This window comes from Oncorhynchus nerka, linkage group LG13, assembly GCF_034236695.1.
Source record: "Oncorhynchus nerka isolate Pitt River linkage group LG13, Oner_Uvic_2.0, whole genome shotgun sequence".
NCBI lineage: Eukaryota > Metazoa > Chordata > Actinopteri > Salmoniformes > Salmonidae > Oncorhynchus > Oncorhynchus nerka.
This window is the reverse complement of record NC_088408.1, coordinates 96,135,711-96,147,770: the sequence shown is the minus strand read 5'-3', so window position 1 is coordinate 96,147,770 and position 12,060 is coordinate 96,135,711. Positions and strand designations below refer to the sequence as shown.

The window sequence follows — 12,060 nt, the reverse complement described above, 5'->3', positions numbered from 1 at the left end:
GAGGTAACCACATGTGTGGGAGGTGGGATCAAGGAGGTATCTGAGGCATGTTGAGTGGGACTAGGGGCTCCGCAGTAAGCTGAAACAAAGATAACTATTCTAAACAACAGTATACAAGGCATATTGACATTTGAAAGAGACATAAATGATATAATGACTCTGCCTCCTCACAGTAAAATCTGCAGAGCTGGGAAGATTGTATCCCCCCATATATATAACATTCCATTGGTTGCAAGAATTTAGTTTTGTAATTAAAAATGGAAAAATGTGAATCCGGCGTTGTTTTGTGTATCAATTCATAAACCATGTTCCATGGAATGGGTACATCGAAAATCTCTTCCCAACTATTTTGCAATATATATGGCACAGCTGTCAGTTTTTTAGTCGGAAATTAAATTGGTTTATGTTTTTATTTATCACAAATCTTTAAACATTTATGTTCTTTAATACAGGGCCGTCATACAAGTTCCTTACTTTTTTCCCATTCTACTTACCTCGTCCATTTTTGTGGTAATGCAATCACACTGCACACTGCCCTAACCCATCTGGACAAGAGGAATACCTACAGTACATGGGAGATATGTATACTGTAGCTAAGAAAGTAATACAAAGTGTATGTTGTGTAATTAGCTGATAGTAGCCCATGTGCCTCACCCTAATAATTTGGTTCCTTTCCCCCTCAAAACTTAGCCTACTGTTCTGACTTGATGGTGCACGTGTAGCCTATAGCCTGTTTTCAAGAAATGTCATTATCAAATATGGTAAGGGCCCCCTTTATTTATCCTATGGTTCTGACTTGGGGTACAGGGAGAACACTGTAAGAACGGCCCATGTTCTGAATTCTGTCACTGTACATTTCAAAAGTGCTGAAGAAATAGTTATATTGACCACGTCCGTCCCTAGTTCGCTCATTAATTTCTTCATCAAAAATACGGATTGCCTCTTATCTGTTTATCGTCCCCTTATGCCATAGTTTGTACATCTCAATTGTCAGTAGAAACCTACATTTGTTTCAGCAAGTCAGCCATATCAGATATATATATATATTTTATGCATTAACTGTTTCACTGCCAGACAAGACTCATCTGATAGCCAGGTGTAGTATTTAAGTATTTATGAAGCATTTATTTTGTTTTTCTGAAGATGTTATGAAAGCTCTATACACGTGTAGTTGCTGCTAAAACTGATCATGATTTCTAGATGTGTTTGTGTTTCTTTAGGCTATGTTCTAGAAGACATCCCACTCTACATAATGTGTTCCTTTAGGCTATGTTCTAGAAGACATCTCACTCTACATAATGTGTTCCTTTAGGCTATGTTCTAGAAGACATCTCACTCTACATAATGTGTTCCTTTAGACTATGTTCTAGAAGACATCTCACTCTACATAATGTGTTCCTTTAGACTATGTTCTAGAAGACATCCCACTCTACATAATGTGTTCCTTTAGGTTATGTTATAGAAGACATCTCACTCTACATAATGTGTTCCTTTAGACTATGTTCTAGAAGACATCTCACTCTACATAATGTGTTCCTTTAGGTTATGTTCTAGAAGACATCTCACTCTACATAATGTGTTCCTTTAGGCTATGTTCCAGAAGACATCTCACTCTACATAATGTGTTCCTTTAGACTATGTTCTAGAAGACATCTCACTCTACATAATGTGTTCCTTTAGGCTATGTTCTAGAAGACATCTCACTCTACATAATGTGTTCCTTTAATGTGTTCCTTTAGACTATGTTCTAGACTATGTTCTAGACATCTCACTCTACATAATGTGTTCCTTTAGGTTATGTTCTAGAAGACATCTCACTCTACATAATGTGTTCCTTTAGTCTATGTTCTAGAAGACATCTCACTCTACATAATGTGTTCCATTAGACTATGTTCTAGAAGACATCTCACTCTACATAATGTGTTCCTTTAGGTTATGTTCTAGAAGACATCTCACTCTACATAAACTATGTTCTAGAAGACATCTTCCATAATGTGTTTTAGGCTATGTTCTAGAAGACATCTCACTCTACATAATGTGTTCCTTTAGACTATGTTCTAGAAGACATCTCACTCTACATAATGTGTTCCTTTAGGTTATGTTCTAGAAGACATCTCACTCTACATAATGTGTTCCTTTAATGTGACATTCCTTTATGTGTCTATGTTCTAGAAGACATCTCACTCTACATAATGTGTTCCATTAGACTATGTTCTAGAAGACATCTCACTCTACATAATGTGTTCCTTTAGGTTATGTTCTAGAAGACATCTCACTCTACATAATGTGTTCCTTTAGTCTATGTTCTAGAAGACATCTCACTCTACATAATGTGTTCATCTTACATATGTGTTCCTATGTTCTAGAAGACATCTCACTCTACATAATGTGTTCCTTTAGGTTATGTTCCTTTAGGCTATGTTCTAGAAGACATCTCACTCTACATAATGTGTTCCTTTAGGTTATGTTCTAGAAGACATCTCACTCTACATAATGTGTTCCTTTAGGCTATGTTCTAGAAGACATCTCACTCTACATAATGTGTTCCTTTAGTCTATGTTCTAGAAGACATCTCACTCTACATAATGTGTTCCTTTAGACTATGTTCTAGAAGACATCTCACTCTACATAATGTGTTCCTTTAGGTTATGTTCTAGAAGACATCTCACTCTACATAATGTGTTCCTTTAGTCTATGTTCTAGAATACATCTCACTCTACATAATGTGTTCCTTTAGGTTATGTTCTAGAAGACATCTCACTCTACATAATGTGTTCCTTTAGACTATGTTCTAGAAGACATCTCACTCTACATAATGTGTTCCTTTAGGCTATGTTCTAGAAGACATCTCACTCTACATAATGTGTTCCTTTAGACTATGTTCTAGAAGACATCTCACTCTACATAATGTGTTCCTTTAGTCTATGTTCTAGAAGAAATCTCACTCTACATAATCTGTTCTTTTAGGTTATGTTCTAGAAGACATCTCACTCTACATAATGTGTTCCTTTAGGCTATGTTCTAGAAGACATCTCACTCTACATAATGTGTTCCTTTAGGTTATGTTCTAGAAGACATCTCACTCTACATAATGTGTTCCTTTAGGTTATGTTCTAGAAGACATCTCACTCTACATAGTCTGTCATCTGACTATCATCATTGCAGTGACATTTGGTCTGCTATCAAAGACTAGCTGAACAGAGGTAAAATAGAGCAGAAAGTAGAGTCAAATGCATCTTTAATATTTTGATAGAAAAAGTAAACAACACATATAGAATATACAGTATTTACAAAGATGTTGATCATTTTGATAACTAACTAAACAAAATGTAAAACATTTCAAGTCTTGACCTTCCAAAATGAAAAAATATACCTACATATTTACAGGCTTTTTATATGTTCAATTGCATAAATGAACATACTAATTTTGTCAATTTAAAAACTGACTTTCTAAGTACCATTAAACAGTGTAAACATATTCAGGCAGTCTTCAGTGCATTGACTCAACTGTGGTAATTCATCAGGATTAACTCTCTCTCTCATGGTGCTCTCTGTTCCATCAAGTTCTCAATGGGATTGGTGTCATTAGTTCACAGATTTACTGCACACTCCTGAAATAAAACAATATATTATTATACTTATATAATTAATAACTTAATAATTAACTACTAATAAATAGAGACTCAAGATATACTGACATACTGATGTACTGATATACTGATACTGGTATACTGATGTACAGATATATTGGTGTACTGATATATAGTGATGTACTGATGTACTGATATAATACTGATGTACTGATGTACTGATATAGCAATGAATCGATGTATTGACTTATTGATGTACTGATATACTGATGTACTGATATAATACTGGTGTACTGATATAATACTGATGTACTGATATAATACTGATATAATACTGAAATACTGATATGTTGTCCTCACCTTTGGTTTTTCATTATTTTCTCGATGGTTTTCTTGGCAAATGGAGCCTCTGGATTCAGACACTTCTTCCCTTCTCCGTTCTTCAGAGTGACACTGAATATACAAGGAGAGAGAGACTACTGTTAGAAGTTAGCCTTCACCACTTTCCAACTGAGCATATAGAGAACTAATATTATCCTACCAGCAGGTGTACAAATAAATAGCAACATTTACCATTGTGTCCATCTACTGAGCTGGTCACAATATGCACTGATATTAATATGGTACAGACAGACAGACAGACAGACAGACAGACAGACAGACAGACAGACAGACAGACAGACAGACAGACAGACAGACAGACAGACAGACAGACAGACAGACAGACAGACAGACAGACAGACTTCTTACATGATCTCCATGTTCCTACAGGAGTGGCTGGAGGTGTAGACCTCGAGCTTCTCAATGTGAAGAGGTTTAACCCGGTTCACCAGTCCATTCAGACACTGGCACCGAGCTTTAGAATGACCCACCTGGCCTGGAGATGACAAGAAAAGTTTATGGCAGGTTTGGTTTGGCATTATTGCAGCTAAGAACTAAACTCTTCAGTCAGAAATCAAACCTATTGTTTTACTACACTTCTCCCTGGCTTTGCAAGTTAATTCATATGCTACAGATTTCTAATAAAGATGTCAAAGATATTAGAAATATAATTCAAGATATTTCAGAGATGTTACCTTCAACATTGGCCAGGAACAGACAGGCCAGGAAGCTGATGAGGACCGTTGATGTCATCGTGTTGCTCATGGATACTGCTTCTTCAGTTTCTTTCAGAGTCTGGATGGACAGCTCAGTCAAGTGATGGAAGTTGTGAACGGAGGAGAGAAGTGATAGAAGTTGAGAGCTTGGCTTGTATTTATACTGTATTTATAATAAGCCCCATCCGTTCTCTGACAGTCATCCAATGAGAAGGGGAGACAGAGAAAGAGAGGGGTTTTCCCTTTTCTCTGTTTCAGCTCCTTTCTCCTTTTCCCTGCTTCTCCTTTCACACAGGATTTCCCATTTCTCAGAAACTCCCTCTGACAGTGACATTTGAGGAGTGCTTAAAGGCAGAGAGGTGATACAATCTGTCTTTCCTCTTCCATCCCAAATGGCACCCTATTCCCTATATAGTGCACTACTTTTGACCAGAGCCCTATTCCCTATATAGTGCACTACTTTAGACCAGAGCCCTATTCCCTATATAGTGCACTACTTTAGACCAGAGCCCTATTCCCTATATAGTGCACTAGTTTTGACCAGAGCCCTATTCCCTATGTAGTGCACTACTTTAGACCAGAGCCCTATTCCCTATATAGTGCACTACTTTTGACCAGAGCCCTATTCCCTATATAGTGCACTAGTTTTGACCAGAGCCAAATAAACTATATAGTGCACTACTTTTGACCAGAGCCAAATAAACTATATAGTGCACTACTTTTGACCAGAGCCCTATTCCCTATATAGTGCACTACTTTTGACCAGAGCCAAATAAACCAAATAAGCCCTATTCCCTATATAGTACTACTTTTGATTGAATCCTATTCCACTACTTTTGACCAGAGCCCTATTCCCTATATAGTGCACTACTTTTGACCAGAGCCCTATTCCCTATATAGTGCACTACTTTAGACTAGAGCCCTGTTCCCTATATAGTGCACTACTTTTGACCAGAGCCCTATTCCCTATATAGTGCACTACTTTTGACCAGAGCCCTATTCCCTATATAGTGCACTACTTTTGACCAGAGCCCTATTCCCTATATAGTGCACTACTTTTGACCAGAGCCCTATTCCCTATATAGTGCACTACTTTAGACTAGAGCCCTATTCCTTATATAGTGCACTATATTTGACCAGAGCCCTATTCCCTAAATAGTGCACTACTTTAGACTAGAGCCCTATTCCTTATATAGTGCACTATATTTGACCAGAGCCCTATTCCCTATATAGTGCACTACTTTAGACTAGAGCCCTATTCCTTATATAGTGCACTATATTTGACCAGAGCCCTATTCCCTATATAGTGCACTACTTTTGACCAGAGCCCTATTCCCTATATAGTGCACTACTTTTGACCAGAGCCCTATTCCCTATATAGTGCACTACTTTAGACTAGAGCCCTATTCCTTATATAGTGCACTATATTTGACCAGAGCCCTATTCCCTATATAGTGCACTACTTTAGACTAGAGCCCTATTCCTTATATAGTGCACTATATTTGACCAGAGCCCTATTCCCTATATAGTGCACTACTTTAGACTAGAGCCCTATTCCTTATATAGTGCACTATATTTGACCAGAACCCTATTCCCTATATAGTGCACTACTTTTGACTAGAGCCCTATTCCTTATATAGTGCACTATATTTGACCAGAGCCCTATTCCCTATATAGTGCACTACTTTTGACCAGAGCCCTATTTCTTATATAGTGCACTATATTTGACCAGAGCCCTATTCCCTATATAGTGCACTACTTTTGACCAGAGGACTATTTGTGCCATTTGGAAGTTAACCACGGCCTTCGTGGTTTCATTTCCATGATATCAAAGATAACGACGCCAGGCTACTCTAAGACACGTTTGGCATCACTAAAAGGCGTCCCTATAATTCCCATGAGAAACAGTTCATACATATATTATGACAACATTTTGTGAAGTCTTTGTGAAGTTTTGGTCTTCGGCAAGGGTTTTTTCAGCTGTTCCTGAGACAAGCCAAAGTTCAGTAGTCAAAGTCTATGCCTGTTTGTCAGTGATTGGTCAACAGTAGGGATTCTTCAATGAAGTGTATGTTGTCATTCAATGAGAGACGACTCGTTTTCATGCATATTATTGCACTTGAGAAACACTGCATCCAAACATTTTAGTTAGATGTAAAATTGTACGACTAAGATCTCCCTTCTCAATTTGAAGAATTTGAAAGTGTTTTCACAGATTTATTTCCAAATACTTTATTTAACATTCCTAACCAACCTGGGTTAAATGCATGGGACTGTATTTAAATCAGTGAAATGTAATATTTTCAAACATATTCCAAGACTTTTCAAGTGTATTTCCAAAATTACTTACCAATATTCAACTACTTGCCTAATTAAAATGATCTAATACAGTAAAGATCTAATACAGTAAAGATCTAATACAGTAAAGATCTAATACAGTAAAGATCTAATACAGTAAAGATCTAATACAGTAATTGAAAAAAAATGTATCTGATCTCAGATCTTATTGTTTACCTGTAATTAAGAATCCCTGACAGATGAATGATCTGATCTCAGACCTGTAATAAAGGATCCCTGTCAGATTAATGATCTGATCTCAGACCTGTAATTAAGAATCCCTGACAGATGAATGATCTGATCTCAGACCTGTAATAAAGGATCCCTGTCAGATGAATGATCTGATCTCAGACCTGTAATAAAGGATCCCTGTCAGATGAATGATCTGATCTCAGACCTGTAATAAAGGATCCTTGACAGATGAATGATCTGATCTCAGACCTGTAATAAAGGATCCCTGTCAGATGTAAAGGATCCCTCAGATGAATGATCTGATCTCAGACCTGTAATAAAGGATCCCTGTCAGATGAATGATCTGATCTCAGACCTGTAATAAAGGATCCCTGTCAGATGAATGATCTGATCTCAGACCTGTAATAAAGGATCCCTGTCAGATGAATGATCTGATCTCAGACCTGTAATAAAATATGAATGATCTGATCTCAGACCTGTAATAAAGGATCCCTGTCAGATGAATGATCTGATCTCAGACCTGTAATAAAGGATCCCTGTCAGATGAATGATCTGATCTCAGACCTGTCAGATTAATGATTTTAGAGAGCTAGTAAGAGCTCCACAGTAACTGTTCATGCTATCGTCAAATACCAACCATAAACAAATCCAATGCATTGTGTTTGTGTTAGAAAGGACCTTTGGCTCAGTATGGTATATTTATCAATAAGAGGACTGTGTTAATAGTAGACTACTGTAGAATAACTGACTGGGAGACAAGCAGATTCTGTTGGAAAGGTTCCCGTTTCCAGGAAAGAGGTTTAGGTGTCCTTTTGAAAAAAGACCAAATGAAAGTGAAACTGAAATGGGAATACAGGCCTAGTTCCCTCCTTATTGAAGGAATGTAGTTTCAGTTCTGGACTTTCCCTTTCAGCTCTAACATCTGGTCGGTTTAAATGGATAGCAGGTAAATGGTTTGATTTCAAGGAAAGCAGTGGTGTCCTTGTGTGTCAATAAATTTAGTAGTAGAGTAGTACACCTCCAAACTACCTGAAATGTATTAATTAACACATATTTCCTTTGAAGAATCTGATATTGTTCACATTCACTTTTTTTGCAGAACAAAGAATCAACCAGACATGAAAGTTATTTTAGGAAACGCAACAAACAAACCACAGCAATACAGCCAAGAAGGATGGTGGTACAGTGATGAAGACAATATCAGAGATTGAAAGGATTAAATGACATCAAGTGGTTTCAGTTAAGAGATGGGTAGAACAGAGACAAATAACATGATGACGTTGAAGAATATAAAGCTGTGGTTTAAAACAGGAAGTGGCACAACTGTAGCACAACTTTGTGAGTATGTGTGTGTGTGTGTGTGTGTGTGTGGTGTGTGTGTTTTGTGTGTGTGTGTGTGTGTGTGTGTGTGTGTGTGTGTGTGTGTGTGTGTGTGTGTGTGTGTGTGTGTGTGTAGTAGAAACTTCAGTAGAAATGGCCTTGTTAGTCTGTAATAAGACTTGTTTTGGTCTGAACAGAGCTTCTCCCGTCCAGTTAACATCTGATTCAGCAACGGCGTTGATTCAAAAGGCTAACCACACCACACACTGACCACACCACACACTGACCACTGACCACACACTGACCACACACTGACCACACACTGACCACACCACACACTGACCACACACTGACCACACACTGACACACACTGACCACACACTGACCACACCACACACTGACCACACACTGACCACACACTGACCACACCACACACTGACCACACACTGACCACGCACTGACCACGCACTGACCACGCACTGACCACACACTGACCACGCACTGACCACGCACTGACCACACACTGACCACACACTGACCACACACTGACCACACCACACACTGACCACACACTGACCACACACTGACCACACACTGACCACGCACTGACCACACACTGACCACACACTGACCACACACTGACCACGCACTGACCACACACAAGACAATCAGAAAAAATATTGTAGACCTCCACAAGTCTGGTTCATCCTTGGGAGCAATTTCCAAATGCCTGAAGGTATCACGTTCACCTGTACAAACAATAGTACACAAGTATAAACACCATGGGACCACGCAGCCGTCATACCGCTCAGGAAGGAGACGCGTTCTGTCTCCTAGAGATGAACGTACTTTGTTTGCAAAAAGTGGAAATCAGTCCCAGAACAACACCAAAGGACCTTGTGAAGATGCTGGAGGAAACATTTACAAAAGTATCTATAACCACAGTAAAACGAGTCCTATATCAACATATCCTGAAAGGCCGCTCAACAAGGAAGAAGACACTGCTCCAAAACCACCATTAAAAAGCCAGACTACAGTTTGCAATTGCACATGGGGACAAAGATGGTACTTTTGGAGAAATGTCCTCTGGTCTGTGAAACAAAAATACAACTTTTTGGCAAGAATGACCATCGTTATGTTTGGAAGAAAAATGGGGAGGCTTGCAAGCTGAAGAGCATCATCCCAACCGTGAAGTACGGGGGTGGCAGCATCATGTTGTGGGGGTGCTTTTCTGCAGGATGGACTGGTGCACTTCACAAAATAGATGGCATCATGAGGAAGGAAAATTATGTGGATATATTGAAGCAGCATTTCAAGACATCAGTCAGGAAGTTAAAGCTTGGTCGCAAATGGGTCTTCCAACTGGACAATGACCCCAAGCATACTTCGAAAGTTGTGGCAAAATGGCTTAAGGACAACAAAGTCAGGGTATTGGAGTGGCCATCTCATAGTACTGACCTCAATCCCATAGAAAATGTGTGGGCAGAACTGAAAAAGCGTGTGCGAGCAAGGAGGTTTACCAACCTGACTCAGTTACACCAACTCTGTCTGGAGAAATGGGACAAAATTCAGCCAACATTGTGGGAAGCTTGTGGAAGGCTACCTGAAACGTTTGACCCAAGTTAATAATATATCTTAATGAGGTTTAGCATTGAGTGAGTGATTTGTCCCAGAAATATTTAGTACCAACCTATTGTTAGTTACCCATTCTAAAACATACTGGAGCTCTATGTTAAGTGTCTCGGTTATTGATTTTACTGTAGCAGCCGACTTGTATACTGTTGAGTCGTTAGGGTACATAGACACACAGGCTTTATTCAAGGTCATTGGAAGGTCATTTGTAAAAACAGAAAACAATAGTGGCCCTAGCCGGCTGCCCTGCGGTACACCACACTCAACTGAATTTGCATGAGAGACCATTCCATTATCAATAACCCTCTGTGTTCTATTAGATAGGTAACTGTGTTCTATTAGATAGGCAACTCTGTGTTCTATTAGACAGGTAATTATGTCTTCTATTAGATGGGATACTCTGTGTTCAATTAGATAGGTAACTCTGTGTTCTATTAGATAGCTAACTCTGTGTTCAATTAGATAGGTAACTCTGGGTTCTATTAGACAGATAACTCTGTGTTCTATTAGATAGGTAACTCTGGGTTCTATTAGATAGCTGGCTCTCAATCCATAATAAGGCAGAGGATGCACATTTTTTCAGCAATAGATAACGATCAATGACATCAAAAGCTGCACTGAAGTCTGTAAGAACTGACACGAGTCGAGAAGCAGGTATGGAGAGTTAACAGCGTAGTGCAGGGCAGGGAGGGAGAGCGTAGTGCAGGGCAGGGAGGGAGAGCGTAGTGCAGGGCAGGGAGGGAGAGCGTAGTGCAGGACAGGGAGGGAGAGCGTAGTGCAGGGAGGGAGAGCGTAGTGCAGGGAGGGAGAGCGTAGTGCAGGGCAGGGAGGGAGAGCGTAGTGCAGGGCAGGGAGGGAGGGAGAGCATAGTGCAGGACAGGGAGGGAGAGCGTAGTGCAGGGCAGGGAAAGAGAGCGTAGTGCAGGGCAGGGAGGGAGAGCGTAGTGCAGGGCAGGGAGGGAGAGCGTAGTGCAGGGCAGGGAGGGAGAGCATAGTGCAGGGCAGGGAGGGAGGGAGGCATGGTGCAGGACAGGGAGGGAGAGCGTAGTGCAGGGCAGGGAGGGAGAGCGTAGTGCAGGACAGGGAGGGAGAGCGTAGTGCAGGGAGGGAGAGCGTAGTGCAGGGCAGGGAGGGAGAGCGTAGTGCAGGGCAGGGAGGGAGAGCATAGTGCAGGGCAGGGAGGGAGGGAGAGCATAGTGCAGGACAGGGAGGGAGAGCGTAGTGCAGGGCAGGGAGGGAGCGTAGTGGGACAGGGAGGAGGCGTAGTGCAGGGAGGAGAGCGTAGTGCAGGGAGGGAGAGCGTAGTGCAGGGCAGGAGGGAGAGCGTAGTGCAGGGCAGGGAGGGAGGAGAGCATAGTGCAGGACAGGGAGGGAGAGCGTAGTGCAGGGCAGGGAAAAGCGTAGTGCAGGGCAGGGAGGAGAGCGTAGTGCAGGGCAGGGAGGGAGGCGTAGTGCAGGGCAGGGAGGAGAGCATAGTGCAGGGCAGGGAGGGAGGGAGAGCATAGTGCAGGACAGGGAGGAGAGCGTAGTGCAGGGCAGGGAGGGGGAGAGCGTGGTGCAGGGAGGGAGGAGGCGTGGTGCAGGACAGGGAGGGGCGTAGTGCAGGGAGGAGGGAGCGTGAGTGCAGGGCAGCGAGGAGCGTAGTGCAGGGCAGGAGGAGCGTAGTGTAGGGCAGGGGAGGGAGGCGTAGTGTAGGACAGGGAGGAGAGCGTGGTGCAGGGCAGGGAGCTAGGCGTAGCGTGGGGCAGGGAGGAGGCAGTGCAGGGCAGGGAGGGAGAGCGTGGTGTAGGACAGGGAGGGAGGCGTAGTGTAGGACAGGGGAGGAGAGCGTGGTGCAGGGCAGGGAGGAGAGCGTAGTGTAGGACAGGGAGGAGAGCGTAGTGTAGGGCAGG

At 41.5% G+C, this 12,060-nt stretch overlaps 1 protein-coding gene across 1 annotated transcript; it reads right to left on the bottom strand.

Moving 5' to 3' along the window:
• Positions 1 to 3,221: 3,221 nt before the first annotated feature.
• LOC115125288 (C-X-C motif chemokine 11-1-like) lies at positions 3,222 to 4,827 on the bottom strand. Its single transcript, XM_029654792.2, has 4 exons — positions 4,667 to 4,827; positions 4,341 to 4,467; positions 3,951 to 4,043; positions 3,222 to 3,611 (listed from the first exon to the last, which is right to left on the bottom strand). The coding sequence occupies exons 1-4, from the start codon at positions 4,734 to 4,736 to the stop codon at positions 3,599 to 3,601; spliced, it is 303 nt and encodes a 100-aa protein (XP_029510652.1). The 5' UTR covers positions 4,737 to 4,827; the 3' UTR covers positions 3,222 to 3,598.
• Between the last annotated feature and the right edge of the window lie 7,233 nt (positions 4,828 to 12,060).

Excerpts from the sequence above, each read along its gene's own strand:
- LOC115125288 (XM_029654792.2), bottom strand. The coding sequence starts at position 4,736 with ATGAGCAACACGATGACATCAACGGTCCTCATCAGCTTCCTGGCCTGT. Across the intron at positions 4,468-4,666 it reads GTTCCTGGCCAATGTTGAAG|GCCAGGTGGGTCATTCTAAA; the intron begins GTAACATCTCTG and ends TGTCATCTCCAG. Across the intron at positions 4,044-4,340 it reads TGTAGGAACATGGAGATCAT|TGTCACTCTGAAGAACGGAG; the intron begins GTAAGAAGTCTG and ends TTGTATATTCAG.